A 27,701-nucleotide genomic window follows, 5' to 3' on the forward strand; every position below is an offset into this window, starting at 1 on the left:
TGCTCCAGGTTAACTCCTATAAACCCAAACTCCCACACACTGATGTAAAATGACGCATGGGCTAATAGGTCACTGCCACTTCAGACATGCCTGCAAAGCGCGGGGAAGTGATCATTCTGATCACCAATCATTGAGAGGCAGTTTCAGGAGACGGCGCACAGACTGGCCCTTGCACGACCTACAGAAGGCTGTTGTCATTTGTGAGGCTGGAGCCATGTGAACACAATCCAGAGCTGACCCAAACTTTGAGTCAAAATCCATGATCAGGAACCACCCACCCCCATCCGAGCACTGCTTGCCACCACACATCCAGACGAGTCTCTCTGCGTCCCTCATTTGCTCTCTTCTTATCTTGTCTCTCCTTTGTCTCTTTCTCATGTTCGGAAATGTAAGTGACCATAGAACACTTTAAAAGGACACTCCCTCTAAGTGCCCCCAAGCCTTCCTTTGGTCTTGGCTAAATTTTTCCTTCTTGCCCACAGTGAGATGAAGAAATTCCAGAGGACTTTTGCGAGGTTTTGTTGCCAGGGTGGACAAGCACTGCAGGTGTGCTTGAGGAATGAGGAATGAGCTTGCCTTTATGGCTGGCTGGTTCACTCCTCGGAGAGGCTTTTTCCTACTATCTGGTTTTACAACTCACACTTCCCAAAGGGGCAGGAGGTGATGACATCAGAGGAGCAGAATTAAAATTCTAACTCTAGAAAGTTCATTACTGAGTTAACACATATTTATGAAATGCCTATAAGAAGCCAGACTCTGGGGCGCCTGGGTGGCTCAGAAAGTGTCTGCTTTTGGCTCAGGTCATGATCCTGGAGTCCCAAGGATCGAGTCCCACATTGGGCTCCCTGCTCAGTAGGGAGTCTCCTTCTCCCTCTGCCCTTCACCCCGCATGTGCTCTCTCTCTCCCTCTCTCTCTCGCTCGCTCAAATAAATAAATAAAATCTTAAAAAAGAAGAAGAAGCCAGACTCTGGTGTTTGAGAGATGGCAGACATAATCCCAGCTTTCAAGACGCCTGCAGTCCCAGAGTGTGACAAATGCAGAGTGATGAGTGAAAGAACAGGGGTGGAGTCAGGTCCAGGGAGGTGGCTGGGCCCAGCTGAGGGGCTCCCAGCTTCCACGGTGGGGTGGGGATACTAAGCTGTCTGCCCCTCTGAAGGGTCTTAGGATCCAGAGGATGTGGTTTCTTCATAGAAGGGGCACCCAACTCGTGCAGGAAAATCCAGTAAACGATCGTGGAAGGAGTAACCCTTGAACTACGTCTGGGAGTCAGGGGAGCAGGTGTGGGCAGTCAGGCAGTGAGTATCCGAGCAGTGCAAACAGCACAGACCGAGGCAGTGACACCGAGGAACTCGTGGCTGAATTACACGGCACAAGCAAATCAGCTCTGAATCAGTCCCCTCCATGAGCCCCTGATTCTTTATCTGTAACATGGGGACAATAACCCTTGCCTGGCTACGTCAAGAGTGGTCATGTACATTTAACAAAGACCATCAGAGGGCCATGGGGAAGTCCCATTACCACCACGATGGAAGAGAATCTTTAGAGGGCTCTGTCAAGATTCAACTCAGTGATGACAGCGCTATGTGGTGGAAAGAGCCCCACCGTGGCTTTGCCTCTAACCCACGATCTGTCCTCTGCCACGCCCCCCCACCCCTCCACCCAGGCCAGTTTTCCACATCTGTAAAATGAGTGGTTTGGATGGAGGTACACAAGTCCCTTCCAACGTTGCCATTTTATTTCAAAGTCCCCTTTAAATCTAATTGCTAGTAACCAGCATGTGGCTCCCCACCCCCAGACTATTTCTTTATTCATTTCTAACCTTTACCTTGGCAGATGAAGCGTAAGATTCATCAAGCACGTTAGACAACCCATGGCTCGTTTCCTGTGCTCCTCCATCCCCTGTGCAGGTCACAGACACACAGAAGCCAGCCTTTTCAGGGCTCGGCCGGGACAGGGCTGCTGGCCAGTTACCAAAGGCTGCATTCCTCCCAGGGGCCAAGGAAGTCCTGGTGCAGGCTGGGTTGTTTGGTTTTGAGGTGTGCTGGGGATGAAAGGCACCCTGGAAGTGGAAGCCTCGGTCATTCATTAATTAATTATAATTGAGGGTTTGTTCTTAAGAATGATCCTTTGAAATTACTTTCCATCAAACAGTAACTGCCACAAAGGCATCAGATATTCAGAACATTCTCCGTCTCCTCAGCATGAGTATTTTTATTCTAGGGCCGGAGATTCTGATCTGGCTCTTCCCTTTGGAGTCTCTCCCACCCTCACTGTAGAGCTGGGGTTTGTTTATTTGGGGCAGGGGAAGGCGTGTGTATCTGTGTGGTTAATGTCTACTTTTTAAAAGGAAATCCGTACTACACCAAATAACCTTTTTGTGAACTTCAGTCTGATTCTTTTCAGATAAATGGTCAAGGAAAAATTCCACAGAAAGATGAGAAAGACACCTGAGACTAATACCCACTCATGTCGTGGGCCACCTCCCAGTTACAAGAAGGGAGAAGCAAACTGGTATACTGATGTGGTTCTAAACAACAACAACGTGTGTGAAGGCCCAGGGGCACTTCGGGATTGACCAAGAGGAAACACCTGTTGCACAATGATAGGATCTTGTTGGTACAGTTGTCAGGGAAGGGAACTCCCACAGCAAAGGGCATAAAACCATCCAGGGCAGTCTGGGGCGGCTCAGTTCTGCAGTGCCAGGGAGCAGAGCAGAGCCCAGCCCTGCACCAAACACAGATGGGACCATGAACTCCAGCCACAACTTTAGCCAGACCCCCTCAGGCTCCCTCCATGGCACGGGAGGCCGCTGGGGCCAGCTGGGGAGCTTCCCTCGGGCTCCCAGTGTCCATGGGGGGGCCGGGGGTGTCCACATCTCCCTTTCCTTCAGCTCGCCAAGCTGCCTGCCTCCTGGAGGGCCTTGGGGATCTAGAAGAGGCAAATCGCTCCCAGCTGCGAGTGGGAAGGAGGTGATGCAGGGCCTCAACGAGCGCCTGGCCTCCTACCTGGACAAGGTGCGTGCCCTGGAGGAGGCCAACGAGAAGCTCGAAAGTCGCATCTTGAAGTGGCACGAGCAGAGAGATCCCGGCAGTAAGCAAAATTACTCCCAGTATGAGGAAAACATCAGCCATCTGCAGGAGCAGGTAAGATCATGGGTGGCCCTGGGCCTCAAGAGGGGGCTGCATTTCCAGAGAGCCGTGGGAGGAGAAATCGGTACAAAAGACAAGTTCCAGGAAAATGGCAGAAGAGCTTAAAGTAATTGCGAACAAAGGTGTTTGAGGATATTTTCTTGTTGTACCTTTTGGACTCGGGAAAGCCTATTTTGTGTATTTTGTCTTCTATACATAAATTATATAGAAAATCCAAAAGCTGTAAGGCAACCAGCTGTTGTCTGGTATCACTTAAGATCCAGGAACGTCACAGTAATGATAAGGGCCGGTATTCATCCCTCCTGCTCAGGGCACAAGAGGCACAAGAGAGCATTTACTTTCTCATTACATCGGTTCTGCTCCATCTCAAAAGTCCTGGCGATAGCATGATTCCCCACAGAAAGAGGGCTGAGTTACATGATTTTGGAGATCATACCTAAAGGCTGTCACTTCCCCCGCGGATGCATCATCCTGACATTCCTGGATATTTCCTCTCGAGGGCTGCTAGGAGTTCTGCGTTCTTACTGCTCACAGCCCTGAAAGGGCGTATTGCTAGAAAAAATAAAATAAAATAAAATAAGCACAATTTTTGGAATCTTAGAATTAGGAAGGGTTATGAAGACTTCTTTAAAACATAAAAAACAATTTCAATCGAACATTTAAAAAAGCTGAGCTTATACCTTCTGGGATGTCTCACAACACTGGTTAGAAGTGCAGGGAATCCAGTCAGCTCATAAATTATTTTTTAAAGCTATGTAACTTCCCTCTTACGTCAATTGGTCCCAAAAAGTTCCCTGTAAGATGATGATTTTACCCATCCTAGAAAGGGCATCACGGGTTTCCAATATTTATACGGTATTTCTCAACCCTCAGTTGTCCTTGCTTGAATGTAGGAAAGACCAATCAAGATAATATAAATCTGTCCTCATAATGAACCCTAATTATTGAATAATCAACCTAATAACTGACTGTGTAATTACCCTAACTATATAGTACATGGTTGTCTTTGCAAAAAAAACAAGGTGACTCAACAAACCTCATCATATTCTTTTCATTAATAAAGTTACTTTTGTTTTAGAATGGAGAGAAAAGAAGGTTTTTGCAAATGGACAGCTGAGAACTTAACTCCCAAAAGAAACGTGAGGTCAGACCCGGTCAAATAATTCACTAACTGACAGCAGAGAGAAGGAGGGAACAGGGAAGAGGGAGGAAAACATGTATTGAGCCCTTATTGTATGCCAGCCTTCATGCTGGATATTTTAATACCCATAGCAGTACCATCCGTGAGCTTTCTGTGCTGATGGAAACATTTGATGTTACCTGATTCAGTTCTTACAATGACCCTGTAAAGAGACTGAAGCTCAGAGAGGTGAAGCAGCCACCAAAACCACCAGCAAGATCTCTAACCCAGATCGGTTTCTAATGGCCTCACAGTTCCCGCAGAGCACAGAGCTCACTAGCCTACCTCCTACAAACACGGTACTGCTTGTTAGTGGAAATAATGCATGACGGTTGCATTGTTAGTCATGCGACACACATTTCATACACATTATCTCATTTTGTGAAGCAAGTATTCTTACCCCCAATTTGTAGATGAGGAGACTGAGACTGAGTGGTTGCCCGAAGTCTTTGGAACAGAACGGAGAAAAGTGAGCGAGGGCAACGCCAAGGAGGGGGCGGCATGTCCACTCTCTAAGCCCGGGATTCTGGGTTCTGACTTTAAATTCTGGGTTATAAATTAAATTCAGGTTTGAATTCTCCACTCTTTTCTGGATTACTTATTTTAGTTGTGTTTTTTTCATTGAAGAAAACAATTCTTTGAGGTTGAGGGTGTTCTATCTGTCCTGACCTCCCCTACTCACAGGTAAGAAAACAGAGGCCCAAAGGATACAACAAAACAGATACAGATACAACAAAACTCACAGGTAAGAAAACAGAGGCCCAAAGGATACACAAAAACCAGGGGCTGACCCCTGCCCAGGCCTGGATGAAATGTGATCAGTAGATACAGTATTCTTCCACCCCCACCTTAGGGATCTTTAATGTTACTCAAAAAGTCTGTAAGAAAATGAGTTCAAAAATTAATCCAATCCTTTTGAAACACCGAGTTGGAATTAGTCATAAGGATATGTGTATTTTAGAATGGCTCTCAATAGTACCATATTTTGGCACTGTGGTTTATGATAAAAAAGTTCTATTCTCTTCTTCCTGGAACAAGATTACACACCCTGGAGCAACAATGCTCTACTAATATGCCAACTAGAGTGTTTTAAACGAATGAACTCAGAGCCTTGGGGGAGAATCCGGGTGATTAATTACAACTCACAATGCAAAACCTATGCTTCAAAAATTATTTCTCAACCCATCCTCATCATCCACTCATGACTGTGAAGGATGTCTCAGACAGAGTGGCTTATCGTAATATTGCATCAAGTAAGCCTGAACGGGGGAAATAATTTTGGTTTTTTTTTTTTTAAAGATTTTATTTATTTATTCGACAGAGATAGAGACAGCCAGCGAGAGAGGGAACACAAGCAGGGGGAGTGGGAGAGGAAGAAGCAGGCTCATAGTGGAGGAGCCTGATGTGGGGCTCGATCCCATAACGCCGGGATCACGCCCTGAGCCGAAGGCAGACTCTTAACCGCTGTGCCACCCAGGCGCCCCATAATTTTGGTTTTTAAATGTGCTCTATATCAAGTGCATTTCAGATCTCCCCATTCATGTACTCGGAGAAGAAAGCTGACTGGGGGACTCAGGTTCTTGATGTGGGTTTTGCAACAGATAAATTACCAATTTAACTCAGAAAAGCCAAATAAGCCCACATTGTATTTTTGATGTTCTGACTCCACGGAGGGAATACCGTTTGCTGTCTCTGGATGTCAATCAACACCTCAGTGCACAGGGTCCCCAGGCTTTCGTGGATGGAGCTACTTTTCGTTTCCTATGAGCTTAGATAATGGAAGGAATAAAGAGCCTGGAAGGAAAAGCATTGGTAGCAGCGCTGCAGTGGGGAGACAAGGAAGTATCTACAGAATCCTTTTTTAGAGCAAAGGAAGTAGTCATAGTACCTTTTGAAATCCACCAAGGGAAGGAAGAAAGGAGTTGGGCAGGGCAGCAGCCTGGGTATCTCCCACCACGGACAGGAGTAGTTAGGGGGTGCACCTCAACATGGAGAACTTGGGCTTTATCCGGTACAGATACTGGCTCTGATTACGAAAGTGCTGGCTTTTTTCTTTTTTAAAAATATATTCCCTATACTGTACTTTTTATCCCCGTGTCTTATTTATTTTATAACTGGAAGTTTGCATCTGGTAATCCCATTTACCTATTTCACCCACTCCCCTTCCCTCCTCCTCTGGCAACCACCAGTTTGTTCCCTGCATTTATGAATCCATTTCTGTTTGTTTATCCATTTCTTTTGTTTTTTAGATTCCACGTATAAGTGAAATCATATAGTATTTGTCTTTCTGACTCATTTCTTATTTCTATGGTATTTTTCTGTCTGACTTATTTCAACCAGCATATACCCTCTAGGTCCATCCATGTGGTTGCAAATGGTAGGATCTCATTGTTTTTATGGCTTGGTAGTATTCCAGTGTGTGTGTGTGTGTGTGTGTGTGTGTGTGTGTGTGTGTGTGTGTGTGTGTGTATGGCACATCTTCTGTATCCATTCATCTTTTGATGGACACTTACGTTGGTTCCATATCTTGGCTCCTATAAATAACGCTGCAATGAACATAGGGGTACATATATCTTTTCAAATTGGTGGGTTTTTTCTTCAGGTAAATACCCAGAAGTGGAATTACTGGGTCATACGGCAGTTCTATTTCTAATTTTTTGAGGAGCCTCCATGCTGTTTTCCACAGTGGCTGTACCAATTTACATTCCCACCACCAATCACAAGGGTTCCCTTTTCCCCATATCCTCTCCAACACTTGTTACATCTTGTGTTTTTAATACTCGCCAATTCTGACTGTTGTGAGGCGCCACCTTACTGTGGCTTCCATTTGCATTTCCCTGATGATGAGCGATGTTGAGCATCTTTTCATGTGTCTTTTGGCCACCTGTAATATGTCTTCTCAAATGTTCTCTTATAAAAGAAAATTAAACACTTTACATTTTTCTAAACTCATATAGTTTCAACTAATCTTTCAGAGTGTCTCCAGTATGCCCAGAATATGCTAAGTATGTTACAACATTATTGTACTTCACTTCTTCTAATCTAATTCTCGTAACTCTGATGAAGTGCCTACTATTATTATTACTATTGCCATTTTATGGATAAAGAAAATGAGACGTGGTAAGCTCACTCAGCTAGGAGGTACAAGAGCAGGACCCCAGGCCCTGCCCTTTGAGTTCCAGACCCAGTGTTATCACTGCATCTGAATCCTGCCATTGTGCATTCATGATACCAAATTCCAAGTAACCAGTGGAGCTTTGAATAGGAGCAGATCTTCAAAAGGTGCCTTTGTACTGGGGTATAACTTTGTTCTAAGGAAATCCTTTCTAAATAAAGGAATTATCTGTTCAAATACGATGGGAATGTCACAGGATTCTCTGCCTCCAACTAAATCACGAAGTTTAGAGCTAGGATCTCTACTAGTTTCTACCACAAACTCCTTATTTAACAGATGATGAAATTGAAACCCAGGGAACAGGGTGACTGACCCAAGTTCATGCCAATGGTCAGTAATGAAGTAAAAAAGAAAATCTCCAGCTCCTAGTTCAGCACAATACTTGACACAAAAGTAAGCCGTAGTATGCTTTTGACGTTGAGACATCTTCCACCCAACTTTCCTGAAGACGGTGACATATATCAAATGAGCACTACTGCGGTTACAACTGCCTAGAATTTACAAATCATATATGTAAACGCAATTGCTCAAGTAGAAACTTTCAACAGTATTTTTCATTTTAAGGTTAAAAAGTATATAAACATCTAGTAAAAGTCTTAACCAGAGGCTTTACCACAGTTAAAGTTTATTAAGCTGCCAAAAAATTGCTTCAGTTAATGTTTCAATAGCTACAATTAGGGCATTCTCATCATGGAATAATTTACAAACACGTACACATACCTACAAGTTATGTGAACGGTTATAGTCACTTTGGACAAAAAAATAATTATGGCATGTCACATGACTCTTATAAAATTCACTTAAAATCAGTTCAACAAACTGGTTTCAGTGATATTTTGATACTTTGCTCAGTATCACGGATCAGGAATATGAATGCTACCACAAGGAAGAATTATGTTCATCTAAAATAACTATTGTGCTTGAAGGGAGCCAAACTAAGAGTCACAATAAAAACAGGATTAGAACCTGAACCTCTTGGAACATCATCAGATGTGGATGAGCTCAAATGAAACACTAAGATACGTTTGCCGCCCTAGAAAGCCAGGAGGTACTTTGAATGATGATTCTTCTTCCCCTTCCAATGTCATTCCTCCAGCAGCTCCATCAATCCTAGCCTGTCAAAGTGAGTGTGAAAAAAGACAGTGAAGTGGCTGCAGGCCATGTTCTTACCTTAAAAACCATTCTGATGCTTTGTACCTAGTAAGTGCTCAGTATTTATTGATTTATTGATTATTGGTTGTTCCGCTGCCAGAAAGGAAGTCATCTATGCTAACAAGTCATCTACCCAGAAAATACAGTTTTCGGAAATGCAGTCCTCCCCTGGGAGAGTGTCTGACTTACGTGAGTCTTGTTGTGTGTTTCACAGATCACGGATGGCAAGATGACCAATGCTCAGATCGTTCTTCTCATTGACAATGCCAGGATGGCAGTGGATGACTTCGGCCTCAAGTAAGTTGCTCCTTCACCCTATTGTGGGGAGTTTTCATTTGCTGTTTTTCTTTTGCTTTGTTTTGTTTTGGGGGTTCCTCTTGTTTTTGTTTTGTTAAAGCAAAACTTATTTCACCCTTAGCCACATGTAATATCTTTATAAAATATAATTAAAAAGCATAATATGAACAAATACTTGACTGGACCCTACTTTAAACAAACTCGATTTAAAATACACCTGGTGATGGGTAGTAAGGAGGGAATGTATTGCATGGTGCACTGGGTGTTATATGCAACTAATGAATCATCGAACTTTACGTCAGAAACCAGGGATGTACTGAATGGTGACTAACATAATATAATAAAAAAACATTAAAATAAAAAAAATAAAATAAAATAAAATACACCTTGTAGCATGGGGAAATTTGAATATGAACCAAGAATTAGACGGTATTAAAGAGTTATTATTAGCTCGTTAGGTGTGATAATGTTATTATGCTTATGTAGAAAACTCTTTTTTATTTTTTTCTTATTTTATTTTATTTTTTTTTTTAAAGATTTTATTTATTTATTCAACAGAGATAGAGACAGCCAGCGAGAGAGGGAACACAAGCAGGGGGAGTGGGAGAGGAAGAAGCAGGCTCATAGAGGAGGAGCCTGATGTGGGGCTCGATACCATAACGCTGGGATCACGCCCTGAGCCGAAGGCAGATGCTTAACCGCTGTGCCACCCAGGCGCCCCCTATTTTTTTCTTATTTTAATTCCAGTATAGTTAACATACAGTGTCATACTCCTTTCAGGTATACAATAGAGTGATTCAGCACTTCCATACATCACCCAGTGCGCATCACCACAAGTGCGCTCCTTAATCCCCATTGCCTCTTTCCCCTCCCCTCACCCATCTCCCCTCAGGTAACCCTCAGTTTGTTCTTCACAGTTAAGAGTATGTCCATCACTTAGATTCAACAGCTGTTAACGTTTTACCTCATTCTTTTTTTTTTAAGATTTATTTATTTATTTATTTATTTGAGAGAGAGAGGGCATGCAGCAGGGAAGTGCAGAGGGAGAGGGAAAGTGAGAAATCCAAGCAGACGCCGCACTGAGCACAGAGCCTGACCTGGGGCTCAATCTCACGACCCTAAGATCATGACCCAAGCCAAAACCAAGAGTCAGACGCTTAACCAACTGAGCCACCTGAGGTGCCCCATTTTGCTTCATTCTGAACAAAAATTCTTGCTTTTAAACAATGTATTCCTAAGTATCTAGGGGTGAAATGTCATGCCTATAATTTAGTTTAAAATACAAAATAGAGTATAGATGAAGCAAAATGTTAACAGTTACTAAGTCTAAGCAACGGGTATATGACTCTATTATTTCATCCTCTCTAATTAAAGCAACAACAACATTGAGTCACCATCAGAAAAACCTGCATGAAACAGACCTATGAGGGATGCATGCATTCATTTGCTCCTATTAAACCTAAAAAGTAAGAGAATCACCTCTAAACTAAGGTGAATCCTTACAAGGCCATGGCTTTCCAACAACAGGTGTATTCTCCTCTTCCTTCCAACCAAAGGTATGAAAATGAACACTCCTTCAAGAAAGATCTGGAAATTGAAGTTGAAGGTCTCCGAAAGACCTTGGATGATCTGACCATTGTCACAACAGATCTGGAACAGGAGGTTGAGGGGATGAGGAAAGAGCTCATTCTCATGAAGAAGCGACATGAGCAGGTAGGACTCCCCACGAGCTCCTGGCAACCAACACAGTTCTTAATCTGCACATTCAGATGATTCAATAGCCCAGGGAAAACCACCATCTGAATGCCAGTCCTAGCGTCCTTCAACCTAAGTAATTATAAGTAAGCATATAAACATCTAATTTTTCCAGCTTCAAGGTTATCTATTCAGTGTCATGTCCAACAGCCAAAATACAATCACAAATTGGGGGACAGTAGAATTAAGAGAATTTGCCACTAACCAAGGTAAATAAAACTAGTGGCAAAAATGAGGAATCTTAATTTTCATAAGCATTTAACCGATTTTGAAAAAGTTACCATCTATCTAAAGTCCCTGAGACTCTGATGCAATAAGAGAAAAGCAATCCCTGTTTTAGGCAAACAAAATTGCTTACGAACATCAAAGAGCCTCAATTCTGAACAGTTGGTTAGACAATGATTGTTAATTAAACTTTTCCTACAGTTTCTGATTTTCTTTTTTTTAAAAAAAGATGTTATTTATTTGAGAGAGACAGAGATAGCGACAGAGATAGCAAGAGAGAGCACAAGCAGGAAGGAGGGGAGAAGTAGGCACCCCGCTGAGCAGGGAGCCGGACAGATGCAGGGCTCGATCCCAGGACCCTGGGATCATGACCTGAGCTGAAGGCAGATGCTTAATCAACTGAGCCACCCAGGTGCCCCTCTTGATTTTCATGATATCCTACCCGTGTCAGCCCTACAGAGTCATAATGCATTGACGAGATATTAAAAGTCTTTATACCTTTTGGCTTTGGGTTGCTGAACTCCTTCTCAAAAGCTTTAGCCTCTAACCTGAAATGTTCAACTGTTGAATTGTGCCATCACTTCACCCATGAACATGTGCTGAAGGGTACTTTACACGCTATGGAAGCATGATTCTTTGCGACACATTTTCAACCAGGGATTAAGTCAGTAATCACAGAGGCCATTTGATTACCTAACTAGTGCTATTTTTTATTCTATAGTTATAACAGAAAAAAAAATACAATGTTTTGCCATCAACGAATAATAACTGAGAAACCAAACCACACCAGTAAAAGAATAACAACCACAAAAGCTGAATTTTTAAAAGATCTGTTAACTGCTGCCAATCAACACACCTCTGGCCTTCTAATTATCACAGCCAATTCATTTTCTTTCTCTGTTATTAAACAGGAAATGGAGGAACATCATGTACCAAATGACTTCAAGGTCAGTGTGAAGGTGGATTCCACTCCAGGAGAAGATCTGATTAAGGTCCTGGAGGATATGAGGCAGGAATATGAGTTTATAATAAAGAAGAAGCATCAAGACTTGGACGCTTGGTATAAAGAGCAGGTAAAGGAAAGGAGCTCAAACCTTCCAAAGGTTCCATTTCCATGTGGTCCCAATGCCAATGCCTCTGTCCTTTGCTTGGTCTCCTAGTCAGCCACCATGGCCCAGGAGGTGGCCAGTCCAGCAGCCGTGCAGAGCAGCCAAAGTGACATCCATGAGCTGAAGCGCACTTTCCAGGCCCTGGAGATCGACCTGCAGGCACAGCGCAGCAGAGTGAGTCTGGGCTAGGGTCCGGTACCACGTCCTCCACAAAGCCTCTCTTGACTTCTCTCCTGGGCTCCCCTCCCCAGCTCCCTTGGAGTTCCCACTTTACATCCAAAGTGTTCAGGATGAGAAAGATAATGAGCGCTATCATTTACTGAGGCGTCCACATTGTGCACATTGTATGCCGGGGGGTCATTAATGTTAACTGCCAACAATCCTCACGTTAACCTTTCCAGGTAGGTCTTTGTGTTCTCATTTTACAGATGAGGAAACCAAAGCTCCAGACAGTTAAGTAAACTGGCCAAGGTCACACAGATAGTTAAGTGGCCGGTGGTGAAGCCACCTGGTGTTTGGGAGAGATGTGAGGATCTAGAAGGCCCTCATACTATCTCCGCCAGTGCTCTCGCCACTCACAACCAGCCTACCCCCTGAAACCCCAACACAAAGAAATTCTGGCGTCACCATGAACTGATGGCAAATCCAGGCCTGGCTGACGTCAAAGTACTGCTCTGTCCACCATGTAGACATCTTATCACCCAATAAACTCTACAGACTTATATCGAAGTCATTTCTATAATTTTCATGGTTTTTCGTAAAATGTTTTGTATGAGTGTCACAAACACTCAAAATTCATTAAATGAAATCTATCATTTGATTCCCTTTGTAGACTATCTGAATCTTCCAATCATTCATCAATATCATTTCCAAGTGCTACTCTGCCCTTGATCTTGAGGAGAAATAATTGGCTCATTCTGTTGGCAGGTACACATAGTAAATTACTGTTATGTTTTAGGAATAAGTGATGATGAACAGACATTTAAAATGTACACTGTCAAGGTGATAATAATGAGCACAGGTATAATTACAGTGTTTTATAGTTTTCAAAACATTTGGACATACGGTATTTCACAACCCTGTGAGGTCAGCAAGATGTTTACATTCATTTTCATGCATTCTACTATCTGACATTATTCTAAGTATTAAGGATTTTATAATAAGGGAGTTTACATTCTAGTGTGGATGACAGATCATCAAAATATACGATATGTGAGACAGAGAAAAGGGCTACCAGGAAATGAAGCACGGAGTGGGGAGGTCAGGCATGCTGGAGTGCGGAGCGGCCATTTTAAACAAGGTGGTCACGAGAGGCTTTGCTGTTAAGGTGACAGTTGAGGAAAAACCTAGAAGTGGCAAAGAGGTGTATTACGCAGCTACAGAGAAGGGGCTCCATGAGGCACAGGTGTGTTGGATGGGTCGGAGGAACAGCAGGGAAGCCAATGTGTCTGTGGTGAGCAAACGAAGAGAAAAAGAAAGATGAGAAGAAGAGGGAAGGGAAGGGGAGGCCCTTGGGGTAATGATGGGAGTCAGACTGCATAGCCTTGTCCCTTGGAGGGAGGTCCAGAGGAATTTGGAACAGCAGGTACGGACAACTCTCCAAGGAACTTTGCTGTAGGTGAAGGAGAACAAAGAAACCGAATGACAACTAAAGGTAGCTATGGATTCAAGAGAGAAAAAATTTAAAGTGGGAGAAATTATTCTATTTGAAAGCCAATGAGAAGAATCTGGTAGAGAGGAAAATATTAATGATGCAAGAAGGCGGGCAGTTGCTAAAATGACTGGAGCACAGATAGCTCAAGTACAGTAGCAGGAGGGAAGCGAGAACCTGGACACAGGTTCACGTGTGTGGGTGGAAGTAATGGTGCGAGCTTGTGGGAATCCTCTCCCGATGGCTTTCATTTCCTCCGTAACACAGGAAACAAGGCCATGGGCTGAGAGAAAGGGGAGGCAAGAGGGGGTCTGAGGACAGAGGAGAAGGAAGGCAGTAGCCCTCTGGGAGAACAGGGGAGTGATGATCGCAGGCCAGGTAACATTAAGTGGCCCCTGAAAATTAGCAGCCATCACCAAGTGAGAGTATCCAGCACAGTTACGAGTTTCTCCTGGAGATTAAAATTATGTGCTCCAGAAAAGCAGGTGGGAAATCCAAACAGAACAGGGACTTGAACTCAGTTCTCTGTACCCTAGTGCAGCAAATTCATTGTGCAGCTTTTAGAATTTCCTCAATAATGAGAATTTGTTTCCATTGTCATAATCAACAAGCATTGCTTGGGACTACGGTTGCCAGACACCAAATTAAAATATAGGTCATCCAGTTAAAATTGAATTCAGATACAAAACAAAGGTGGTTTTTTTTGTGGTTTTTTTTAGTATAATTATGTCCCATGCAATATTGAGGCAATTTTTAGGACATACTTATGCTAAAAAATTACTTGTTGCTCATCTGAAATTCAAATTTAACAAGGTGCTATTTTATCTGGCACCCCTCTTGGACCCTTCTCTGAAGATACAAAGCGACAGTGGTCCAGTTACAGTTTCCCCCGGAGTTTTGCACCTAGCCATAGACACAACAGTGAGCACAAGGAGGGAAGGAATAGATCAGGGCAAGGCAGCATATACCCAATCCCAAACGAGTAGCATACACAGTAAACACTGTAAGAGTGTAACAAAGTTGCCAAGAGCTCCCGGACACAAAGAAATGCCCAGAAAATGGGCTTCAAAAGTCCTGACTCTCGTCCACTCCTCACTGCCCAACCCCTAAACCTCTGAGTCAGCCAGCCGCCCACCTTTGCACCCCAGCAGCCACCAAGACACCTAGCAGAGTGGTCAGTATACTAACTACTCGACAAGCCCACATTATTGAAGCAATCAAGCCATCAGTCAATTAATAGAAGAAACATCATTTCCTCTTTCAGAAATCCGCTTTGGAGAACATGTTATCAGAGACCCAGTCTCGGTACTCCTGCCAACTCCAGGACATGCAACGGGTCATCTCCCGCTATGAGGATGAACTGCTACAGCTACGCCACGACCTGGAGCGTCAGCACAACGAATACAAGGTCCTGCTGGGCATCAAGACCCACCTGGAGAAGGAAATCGCCACCTACCACCAGCTCCTGGAGGGAGAGAGTGAGGGGTAAGGCAAAGGCTGGCAGGGGAGGAGGACGAAAAGAGCATTAGGTTTTTGTGCGTGCATTCCTATACCTCAAGGGAATGTTAGCAATCATTGCTCCAGAGAAAGGTTTATGTCGAATTTCTTCTGGATATTTAGATCAGATTGTAGTTCATTAAGTAGCAAGCATGAATTAATCAGCTATTATTCCCAGGGCACTAAGGTTTGAGGTCAGTAGTTAAAATTAATATATTAAAATCTCTAGAAACAACTAAGAAGGCTTGGCTATAGCATTTCCCACTGGGAATGCACACAATTTTGGCTCAAAAAAAAAAAACAAACCCCAACAACAGAGGGGAGTATTTTAGCCTGACAGCAAGAAAAGATTCCTAAGAAATTGAGAAATCTAGATTCTTCAATCTGGTATTTCTTTTTTTTTTTTAAGATTTTATTTATTTATTTGACACAGAGAGAGACAGCCAGCGAGAGAGGGAACACAAGCAGAGGGAGTGGGAGAAGAAGCAGCAGGCTTACGCTTAACGACTGAGCCACCCAGGTGCCCCCAATCTGGTATTTCTGACCAACTTGTCTGGGAGGTGGGGGTACATACATCCTATGACCCAAAATAAAAGGTTAGAATTTTTTTTTAAGAGATACATAAAAAGGGGCACCTGGTTGGCTCAGTCGGCAGAGCATGTGGCTCTTAATCTTGGGGTCATGGGTTCAAGCCCCACACTGGGTGTAGAGATTGCTTAAATAAATAGACTTTTAAAAAGAAAACAAGTAAAAATGCATAAGTAAAAGACTATCAGACCAAACCCTGAACAGTCTGAAAAGCCCAGGGCTTCCAGGCTTCAAACCCAGATCCTGGAAAAGATCCCAGTGGAGGCAAAGCCTGCAGCCAGCTGAAATAATGGAGGTGGTTTGGTAGACTTCCCTTGACCCCAGGGTCAGTGGGAGGCGGTATGCACTTCCTTCTGGATCCAGGAAGGGTTTCCATGAACTCATGACCTTGAGACTACAGAGCTCAATTATCCTTATGAAGGAGCTATGAATTTACAAGCAGGCAAAGGAAGTCAGTTCACCTTAAGGGGTTTTTATGATTGTTGCTAATACTGGAATGAGCTGTAACTCTTGTCATTTTTATAGGACAATGGAGGAATCAAAGTCAAGTGTGAAAGGTAAAAGAAATTCTTTCATTGTTTGAATCTACTTTTTAAGAATGAATCAACATGTTTATTCATTCTATAGTACTCAGAATCCTCACGGTACTCCAAATATCCTGTGTTGGGTTTTTATTTCACTCCCAGACGGCCAGGAATTTTGAATTAACTTAAATTAGATGAAAAGGAAAAAGTGGGCTCTCAGTCTTGTCTTCAATAATGTACACACAAGTTCTCTGCCAGCAGTAAAGCAGACAGCAATAATCACTCGTACTCTTAGATCTCTGTTAAGTCATGGAGTCTGTTTACTAAACTCCTAGGAGATTACAAGAAAACGATTTCACGTAATTCCCCAACTACATTCTGTTGAACAATAGTGTTCCATAAGACTTTAATTGTGATTTACGAAAGATGTGTCCCATGGCCAGAAATGGTTGAAATGCTAGGTACTACTATCCCCTTCATGAACAGTCATGCACTTCAGTAAGTTAAAGATGGACCAGGCACTCTGTGAGGAAGAAAAGGAACAGGAAAGAGAAAGAAACATCAAAAGTTTTACTTGGCTTAACTCAGTGTCACCTAGTATCTTTGACCTGGGCACCCATTTTCTTTAACATCTCACGGAAGAGTTCTAAGAAACCACAGTCTGGGACAAGGGGCACTTTTCTGATTAGTTTGTGGTAAAAGTGTCCTAAGGTATTAGAGGTTTAGAGAATTGGGGTTCCAGGCACCATCACCGGCAGCTGGTCTAACTGCCACCCCTCTGTGAGATATCAACAAATGGTCCTTCATCCCCTCCTTATACATGTCCAGGAACAGGGAACCATTACTTGAAGGAGTAGCCCAATCTGCTGTTGGAGAGATTTGATTTTTTTTTTAAGATTTTATTTATTTATTTGACAGAGACAGCCAGCGAGAGAGGGAACACAAGCAGGGGGAGTGGGAGAGGAAGAAGCAGGCTCCCAGTGGAGAAGCCCAATGCAGGGCTCGATCCCAGAATGCCGGGATCACACCCTGAGCCAAAGGCAGACGCTTAACGACTGTGCCACCCAGGCGCCCCATGGAGAGATTTGATTTTAACAAAGTTCCCCCTGTGTCTCTCTTAATGTCAAGTTTTCCCCTTGGTCTAGAATCAGTGTCCTGGTGTGTTGACAAAACAAATACTCAAATAAGTAATAACTTTGAAAACTGACCATGATAAACATCCCTGGCTTCTCACCCATCCTTCATGCTTTCTAGATCTTTAAATGAGGTGCCCAGAATAGTGCTGAGTGCTCTGTTAGTTCACAGAATCTGTGCTGCAAGTGCAACAAAGCCTGCATAAGCAGGAAGGCCTCCTCAAGGGCATGTTGCCAGAGCCTAGATCCACCAGGTCTTAGATGCAGGTCTTGGCCTCTAGAAGATGACACTATTCACACACGCTCATTTCCTGGAGGGTGAGGGGAAAAGCCTTCCTTGTTGACATCTCTTCACTCCAGCAGAGCCCACCATATTGCTGAGTGATCATTTTGGAAGCGACAGAGAAGCTTCAGGTACTGATAGCAGGGAACCAAAAATGAGTATTTCAGATGGTGGGAGAAGCATGGCAGTGACCTTTTCATTGCTTTTTCCCTCAGCTCCAAAGATCAAGGCCATCACACAGGAGAGCGTCAATGGAAGAATAATTCTTTCTCAAGTGAATGAGATCCAAAAGTGTGCATAAGGCCAATAAAAGTTTCTGCCTATTATAAGAACTACTTTTCTCCAATGGAAATCCTTGCCCAGACACAAATGGGTGGGAGTCCTAAGATGTATCCTTGGAGTTATCAAACTTACTGACTTATTTTTTTTCTCTGTAACAATCTCACCAGACATTCCATAATGATCTTAATACATTGCTGCACTGTTTGAATCAAAGTATGAGTTCATGAGCTTTTTAAAGCTCTACTTTCCTACTACAATCTTCAGATTGCCATCACTACGTATCTGTTTTGTAGCCAATAAAACTCTATACCAGCTGCATCAAGTCTTTGTTTACGTCACATCATATTCACGTCACTTTTATATCAAGGTCTCATCCTAACAAGGGATTCTCAGGGCATTGTGCGTGAAAGAAAGGGACCTTCATGCTTTGAACATACCTGCAGCAAGAGACACTGGGCAGAATTGTTACCTTGCAACGTAGGGACGAGATGTGGCTCATGAGGCTCTCCAGACCTCTGCCAACAGAGAAGGGGAGGCCTAAAAAGCTTCACTGAGAATGTGAGATGACCAAAAATTATTCTAGCTCAAATACATACCTACATACATAACTTTAAGGGCCTAAAAGAAAGTTAAAGCTAGAAAAGGGAATTCAGGGAAAAAAAAACCCAATCCTTATTACAAATATACACTAAGACCCTAAAAGGGGAAGTGACTTGTCCAAGATCCAAAATGCAGATATTAGGATCTGGAGTATTATGTTGAGATGGAGTAGGGGCTGAAGCACAGAGACTACGCACCTCTGTCCTCTCAAGAAGATGCCTTTTTCTCAAACTGTAGCAGAGGGAGCCACTGTTCCAAGGCTGGTACAGAGGAGCAGTGTTGGAGAAAAGGAAGATCGAAATCCACATATCTGCTAAGGTGTCATCAGAATGCTGTACATGGAATTATAGGATATTCGCAACTTAAGGGACCACAAGCACAGGCTAGTCAAACTCTCCCATTTTACAGACAAATAAACTGCGGCCCAGAACAATAAAGGCATTTACTCAAACACTCACTGGATTGTTGCTAGTCTAAATCCAGCTCTCTTGACTCCATTAACAGTGGTTGAACTAAAAGTGGTGTAATGTAGTTCCATTATCATCTAACACATTGGCAACGCCCCCACGTGTTTTTTTATCTCTACATTTTAATACTTTCTTGGAAAGGATTTCTTTTGATATTTTCTGAACTGGGTATCTGTCAAAACTGAATTAGTCTTCCCTTTAAGGCAATTAATTGGTGTTTCTGATTCTTAATGCCCAAAGAATGGAAAACCAACTCCTAACGATCTGAAATCAGGCAAAAGGAACCCAGGATAATCACATCATTGCAAAAATGTGTTATTGGTTTAAATGAGATATACTAATTCTCTGGAGTAAAATTATAAATTTATCTGTACTATATGATTACTTCAAAGAATCTCAAAAATAACCAATATATGAACAGTTTCAGTGAGGTTTTTTTGTGCGGTCTTTGTCTGCGGAGACGTTTGATGTTTTGGGGGACAAGAGAGGATCCATGTTAGACTTTATTATTTCTCCTTTTCTGTTTCATTTTACTACAAGAACTTCCTTACATTAATAGGGTACTAGAGTCTCAAGGCAGGTCTAAAAATTAAATTTTTTCCATTTTAGCACAAATTTACTCTCTCATTTTAGACATTATTATCTCTTTCTTAAAATCTAAAAATTATGCGTTTAATATACATATTTTCTCAATGTGAAGTTTGAGCATTGCTAGCAAAATCTTTTGAAGTATATTCAAAAAAATATGATAAGCTGAAGGGAAAATTATAATACTATGCCCAGAAAATAATCACTAATCTTCCATTTACCACCATAATTTATATATGATTTGGCAATAGGAAATCATAACATATGAATAATTTTTCAGTCAGGGGTCTAAAATATCCTTGAAGTGTTGTTAATTTTCACTGTATCCATTAAGGTGATCAATTCATCCCAGTTTGCCCAGGAAACCCCTCAGTTCCAGGCAAACTGGGGTGGTTGGTCACCCTATTAATAATTAATTGCTCTTGGGGCGCCTGGGTGGCACAGCAGTTAAGCGTCTGCCTTCGGCTCAGGGTGTGATCCCGGCATTATGGGATCGAGCCCCACATCAGGCTCCTCCGCTATGAGCCTGCTTCTTCCTCTCCCACTCCCCCTGCTTGTGTTCCCTCTCTCACTGGCTGTCTCTATCTCTCTGTTGAATAAATAAATAAAATCTTTAAAAAAAAATAATAATCCATTGCTCTTGCCTTGGTCCATTTAAGCAGCTATAACTACACCACAGACTGGGGGGCTTATGAACAACAGAAATTTATTTCTCACAGTTCTGAGGGCTGCGAAGTTCAAAATCAAGGCACTGGCTGGTTGTGTTCTGATGAAGGCCCTTGTCCTGGTGCACAGTTTGTGTCCTCGAATGCGAGAAGAGGCCAGGGAGATGTTAGGGTCTCTTTTGTAAGGAAACCCATTCATGAGGGCTCTACCCCCATGACCTAAGCACCTTCCAAATGCCTCACCTATCACCTGTGGGGGTTAGGAAGTTAATATATGGATTTTTTAGGCCATAGCATCTCTATTTCACCAAGTAGAGACAAGCAGAAAAAGTTAAACCATTTACCTGAATAAAGAGACAATTGTGGGGCACCTGGGTGGCTCAGCTGGTTGAGCGTCCGACTCTTGGTATCAGCTCAGGTTATGATCTTAGGGTGGTGAGATCAAGCCCCACGTCAGGCTCCATGCTCAGCAGGGAATCTGCTGGAGATTCTCTCCCTCTTCTTCTCCCTCTACCACTCCCCTCCCCACTCTCTCCTTCTCTCTCTCAAATAAATAAATAGATCTTTTTTAAAAAAAGACAATTGCATGTGAGGCAACATAGAATAACTTCTCCCCTGCATCTAAATCATCCCAAAAATATTTCAAAATACCCATTACAAATTGATTAGTGCCGCATGTTTAGGTGACTTACTAAGCACAGAAGTTTTCAGTTGTATTTGGTTTTGACCAACACACACCCAAACCACATAAAGGATTTGGTATTAAGTTATATTGTTTTCATTCCAGAAACACTTTGAGCAAATTGCACCTATTCCATTACCCAAGACCCAACTAAACAAATAGTTGGCTAACCCAGAGAGATATAAAATATTACTTTGGAAATTAATATTTATGGCAACATATTTTCCAAAGGTACCATAACATGGCTGAGTGGATAGACCCATCTAATATGTGTCCATCCAATCAAATACATGCCTTTACTAAATGTTTATTTTTCCATTAATGCTTTTATACACCTACCCTGTTAATGATGTGTGAAATCGGGAATTAAACCTATAAAAAATTCATTATTGAGGAATGTAGCAATTGTACGTCGGGGGAAGAGGTCATAAAATTGAGAAGAGGGCAAGAACCGTAGGAAAAAATGGTAAGAGAAAGAGATCCAAGAATGCTTTAGGGCAGAGGTTCTCAAACTCCACTGCATTTCAGGATCTCCTGGAGAGATTTAAGAATTCTAATGGCCAGGCCATTATAGGTCAATTAAATCATGGTTTTTGAAGGTCGGGACCCAGGCATCAATACATCTGAAAGATCCCCAAGTAATTACAACATATAGACAATTTTGAGAACCTACCACTTCAGTCCATTTCCCACATTACTAATTGTTTAATACTCTCATAAGAATGAATGACAGCTAATAGAAAAAGAAAAGCTTCCAAAAGCTTGTGAAGATAGAGTTTCATTTTACCAGACTGGAAGGTCCTTCCCAGAAGGACAACTGAATAAAAACTTACAGGTAAGACAAATACTAATATGAATTTCACAAAACTCTGCAAACTCACTTCTACCTGATCTTAGTAAAATCCCTTTCAGTTGCTTAGTCAAATATTTTCCCAGTGTTATGCTCCTGTAATACGTTTCTGTGATGAAAATTTGCCATGTTATTCAGTTTCTTCATTTCCTTCACCTCTTACATTTTTTTTAGCAAAACAAAATAGTAACATATGCAGGTAAGAGATTCACGGGGAAAACATCCCTAAGTGAAGTAAGTAAAAAATTTAATTTCAGGAACACCTAAGTAACTCCTTCCTTAAGGTAATATCAGATTGTTTTAGTATTTCCCAAATGCACAGTTTACATTTCTCTAATAGTTAATCAGGCATCACATGGAGTTAAAAAAAAAAAATAGTAGCATTAGAAGAAAACAGGAATCAATTGACCAAACCTTCTTGGTAAAGAGATGAGGAAGCTAAAGTCTAGAAAGGTTAGCCCAGCTCTCCTGGGACTCAGATCTCATTCTTAGCTATATGTAGCATCCCTGACATACGGAAACATCAGAATTGAAAAAAGCACCATAAAATTTTTAAAACTCATAGCAAATTAAAAATAATAATTCTAAATGAGTGAACAATTGAAAAACCAAAATAATTAAGGTATGAGCTTTTAAGCTGGAACCAATTTGTAAAAATGCCAATAATTGCCAGAGAAAAGTAAGCCTGCAATAGGTACTAAAGTTCGGATATTTTTTTTTCTGTACAGATAGTCTTAAATATAAATTATTTAATGACAGCTTTATGTAGCATGGAGATTTTTTTTTTAAAGTTCACATTGTGGGGCGCCTGGGTGGCACAGTGGCTAAGCGTCTGCCTTCGGCTCAGGGCGTGATCCCGGCATTATGGGATTGAGCCCCACATCAGGCTCTTCCTCTATGAGCCTGCTTCTTCCTCTCCCACTCCCCCTGCTTGTGTTCCCTCTCTCGCTGGCTGTCTCTCTCTCTGTCGAATAAATAAATAAAATCTTTAAAAAAAAATAAAGTTCACATTGTGTCAAATAATATAGCATACCATTTCTTTGGGATTAAAAATAACCTAATTCTAAAAATACATTTTATGGACATTAAGCAACACTGTACCATAGTTACATACACACCTATGTAGCCTTTCACAATAGAAAATGGATACTAAGTAACAACATCATTTTCTGGCTATGTCGTAGGTACTGCTGGCCTCAGTGAACCCACACCACCAGGTCTCAGGCCTTTCTGAAGTCTTTCCCACGTAGACTCTGAGCTTGACTGTGTGACTTGATTTGGTCAATGGAACATCAGCAAGCAAGACACAAGCAGACGTTTAATAAATGCTTACACATCGGGGCTTATATCTTCTTAGAATTGCCCTCTAGGAAGCCAGCTGCCATATGAGAAGCTCACTTACCCTGAGACAGCCACGCTGTGAGGAAGTCTAAGCTAGCCTCACAGGGAGGCCACATGGAAAACTGAGGAACCCAGCCAACAGCCATAACCGAAGTTCCAGACATATGACTCCGCTCCAGCCATTGCAGCTGGTTCCCAGCCTTTCAAGCCAAAGAGGCTGAGGCCCCAGACATCATGGAGCAGAGATAAGCCAGCCCCAATATTCTGAATCTGAAATTCTGACCCACAAAATTATGAACAAATAAAATGATTGTTGTTTTAAGCCAGTACGTTTGGGAGTAGTTTTTCATGTGACCATGGATAACAAAACAGAGTATTTAAAATAAGAGTCTATTATTTGTTCAGTGACAACAGCTGATTTAAGTCTAGTCCAAACCTTTCAACCGAGATTTTAGTCGGTGAAATGGATCTCTACGGAAGTCCCAGTCCAATAATCACAGATGAAGCACCAAAACATCCAAGAGAAAAGTCAAGATCCTCACTCTTCAGAGAGAGCAGAGAGCAAAGCCAATGCCCATGTATGTATGTTTACAGCTCTCCTCTCTGCCTCTTCACAAATGGGGACCAAGCAGTGTAAGTCCAACCTGGAAAGGAGGGACGTCCCCTGCCCTTCGTTCAAGCACACCGGGATGCCCACGTAAATTCTCCTTCTTCTTATCTTTGAGTTTTGATTCCTTCTGACTCTGTCTTTCAGTTCCTCATTCCAGGGACATTAACAACATCTCTATAAACAAGCTAACAGTAAGTATCACGCAGACCAAGAGCTTCACTGAAAGGTGACCTGTTTTCCATGTAGGCGAGCAATGCTCTCCTTCACCTAAAACTGCAAGGCCTTAACCTACAGATTAAGGTGATCATGATTATCGGGTAGCTCTTAGTTATAATGTTTTTTAAGTCACTAAGACCCTTAAATATTGTCCATTCATTCTAGGCCTGTCTCTTCACTAGGCTATACTCTTATATCAATAAATACTTTCAAGATTTTTGGTGTTTATATATATATCCTCTGAAGTGTTTTGTTGGTTATTTGTGTATCATAAAATGTTGGTTTCTCCGCCTTACCACATGACTGAGATCACTCCCATGTGGGTGAGTCATTCCCCATCTCATTTATTCTATCATAACATCTATACGTCACCTTCTTTCTGAAGAGGATTAGAGAGTTTCTCAAATATATTTGCAGTGAGGTCATGCAAAAAGGAAAAGATGACAGTGCCTCTGACATACTTCATGATCTAAACTAAACAGACTTAGGAGTTTTACCGAAGAACTCTGAGTATGTGTGTGTGTGTGTGTGTGTGTGTGTGTGTGTGTGTTATACCACTACATGGACTGTCCGATGCACCAAAACTTCTCTTTAAAATTTAAATTAGAAGCCATCTAATAAAATTATGAGTCACTGAATAAAAACCATATGTCAATTTATGCTAATTTTAAGTACGCATGCACAATGTAAACTCACCCATGTGACATATGTACACACATATACTAGAAGAAACTTTAACAATAACAACTATTCTTGACTGACCTTTGTATTCACGATCTCATTGAACACTGTCACAACCCTGCAAGGTATTATTATCCTCACTCCAGGCTAAGAAAATTGGGGCTAAATGAATTAACTGACCTGTGGTCATATAGGTAGAAATGGTGGAACCAGAATTTGTACCCAATGTACTTGCTCTCTTTATTGTATCATGCAGTCAAAAAATGGTTGCTGAAGAGTTCTAGAAAACCTTAATGCAGGCAACACGTTTTGATGAACTCTTGCTGATGGTCTTTATCTAAGGTGAGAGTCCAGAATGTAGTGTGAAATCTGAATGTACACTGTACTAGAATACTACAAAGGAGTCAGAAATACACACTCAGGACTAGAGACGGACAGGCTTTTATGACTAAAAGCTACCTTCCCATGTCCCAAACCTCAAAGCATTCAATCCTCTGTGTACAGAGGTCAACACCAAGGAAGGGCTTAGCAAGTTCCGAAACTAGAGGACCTCGCCCCTTAGTCTGTCCAGTTAGACCTTACACTCACTTCTATCAAAGTTATATCCCCCACACACTCAGAGAATAAGAAAAAGAAGGACAAAGAGAAGATGGTAACGATGGATGAGCCATAGTTACACAAAATATGCTCGAAAGTCATCAAATGGAAACATTTTATCCAGAGTGTCATCACAAAAACATATCGTGAAGATTCCCATTCATCATGTCCAACATTCTGGGAAGCAGTCATTTGGGGTCAACATCTAATCCCAAAACTTATACGTATATCAGTGCTTCTGAAATCTTAATATGTGTGTGTGTATTTTTTAATCTGATGATCTTGTTAAAATTGCACATTCTGGGTTTCTAGTAGGTCTGGGTTGGAGTCCAAGATTCTGCATTACTAACAAGCTCCCAGAGATGCTGAACCTGTTGATTCAGGGACCACACTTTAAGTCGCAAGATGAGCTCAATCCATTAGCCATTGATAAATCCCCTAGAATGAACGTCCTATCCACAAGCTAGTCTCAATAGATTTAGTAGAGGTTGAACTGGATGAAAAATACAGTAGGAAAGGTGGCATCATTCGAATCCGATCGGCACCATCTTGCTCAAGGCAAGTGAGGCTTGCAAGAGTACTCACTGATTAAGAAAATCCTTGAAGAAAGGGTTTCTTGGTTCTGGTCAACAGCGGAAAACAGAATAAAGTCAGGGAACCAAGGAAACTGATCACTTTGTCCCAAATTATTCCTGGCCTCATTGCATGAGTACCTGACATGAAAAGTTCACCACTAGCCAGACCCATTGGAGAGGGTGAAAAACACCCATCAGAAGTTGTCTATCATGCTTCTCACACAGCACTAAAACGTATGCCGCTATTTACACAGGCATATTCGCCTATAAAAGTCTTCCTAGATTCTCTTCAAGGACCATTTTGTCACTCAGTGAACCAAACGATGGCTGAAGTTTTAAGCAAAGCAACAATAACTCTGTGAAATTACGTCCTGTTCCACGCAAACCAGCTTGACCTGGCTGTTTTCATTATTGTTATTAATTTTACCATTCTTTGTTTTCGAGAAATCCACATATGAGTTGGAATTAAGAGCCAATCAGGAGGCATTTATTAAGCTTCTGGCACATGCCTGCTATGAAGCCAGTCACTACGAGGAAGACAAAATAGGGAAGCTCATGAAGTCAGAACTTCTGAGAAGGAAATTAAAATACACAAAACCGTCCCTTTGCCCAACTGTAATGCCTGTCACCCATAATCATAGTAAGTAGTCATAATAATTACACCTTTGTTGGTGTTTTGATAAGGAAATTGATTTGAGCTGAGAGACAAAAGAAAGCATGTCTCTCCAGTAAAGCTCTTTCTACCCTCTTGAAATTTTCTCCCACACTCAACAAAAACTTCATAAAGTCATCCGTGACCCTTCTGCCCATTTCCACCAAGTCAACTCCTATGACTGGGCCTCACACCCTTCTCAAATATCAACGCATTACCACACGGCCTTCCCCTCGTGAGGCCCAGCTTGTTTTTCCAGAGGGCGGCAGTCATTACCTGAATGGCAGGTTTGCGATGCAAACCGCCTTCATGTAGGGCTTTGGAGGCATCACGCCTGGGTTGTCATTAGTGTCCTCTGAAAATCATAATCAGCTGGCAGACGAAAAGGGCATTCCAAGAAAACTCATTAATTCAAGTGTTTGGGGAAACCGTGGAAAATCTAAATGTATTTATCTTTCAGTTATTCAAAGAAAGGTCTAACATACACACAGCGATAACAGTCACCTAAAAGTTTACGAGCTATACTTGCTACAGCGCTGAGAGTTGGGAGAATGTACACACCTACGGGCTGGCAGCTCTGAGGAGGGAGGTAGCCCCTTCCATCATTCCTGCATGGACAGCGAGCTGAGCCATGTTATGGGGACGTGGGTAATTCCATTTCTCACTCTGTCCCCTCTTCTTCCCTCTACAATGTTAGGTGGTTAGAAAGTTCTGGAAGAAGCCTCTCTACAGGAGACAAGGCATCATCATCTGTCTTCCTCCTCTGCCCCTACCTCTAATACGGATGCACCTGAGGCCAATAGCAAGAGAGGAGATGACAGTACTCAAGTCTTCTCTCTTCCACCCCAGCCACACTGTTCCTGGGCCAGTCAGAGGTCAGAGTGACCAGGACGGGATTCTGTGTCAGACCATACTGGGGCTGCCTTCGAATAGCAGATGTCTACAGTCTGTGCCCTCCCTGATCACAGGAAGCAGAAGGTAGAAATAAGCCCCCAGTGACAAGCATAGTCCTGCTGACTATTTTTACAGCAGGCAAAGTGTTAAAACCACAGCGTCCAGACAGGTGCTGCAATGTCTTCAGGCAACTGGCAGAAGGAAGCCTGCACTTCTGGGCAAGCCAGACACCCATCCGGGGTCCAGACCCTGGGCAGGCTGGGTGGGAGGGAGCCACAGGAC

At 42.3% G+C, this 27,701-nt stretch overlaps 1 protein-coding gene and 1 long non-coding RNA gene across 2 annotated transcripts in view; one reads left to right on the plus strand and one right to left on the minus strand.

Moving 5' to 3' along the window:
- The window catches only part of LOC123781953 (uncharacterized), a 145,893-nt gene that overhangs the window by 41,037 nt on the left and 77,155 nt on the right, over positions 1 to 27,701 (minus strand). The window contains exons 8-9 of the long non-coding RNA XR_015721292.1: positions 8,847 to 12,196; positions 1,827 to 3,702 (exon numbers count right to left, since the gene is read on the minus strand). This is a non-coding gene — a long non-coding RNA (uncharacterized LOC123781953). The remainder of the gene's footprint in view (positions 1 to 1,826; positions 3,703 to 8,846; positions 12,197 to 27,701) is intronic.
- On the plus strand, positions 2,749 to 18,413 carry KRT23 (keratin 23). Its single transcript, XM_045781739.2, has 8 exons — positions 2,749 to 3,144; positions 8,872 to 8,954; positions 10,511 to 10,667; positions 11,846 to 12,007; positions 12,095 to 12,217; positions 14,959 to 15,179; positions 16,305 to 16,336; positions 17,935 to 18,413. Exons 1-8 carry the CDS (start codon positions 2,749 to 2,751, stop codon positions 18,018 to 18,020), a joined length of 1,260 nt encoding a protein of 419 aa, XP_045637695.1. The 3' UTR covers positions 18,021 to 18,413.

This window comes from Ursus americanus, chromosome 23 (genome assembly GCF_024610735.1).
Source record: "Ursus americanus isolate L20-20 chromosome 23, mUrsAme1.1.p, whole genome shotgun sequence".
NCBI classification, from domain to species: Eukaryota; Metazoa; Chordata; class Mammalia; order Carnivora; family Ursidae; genus Ursus; species Ursus americanus.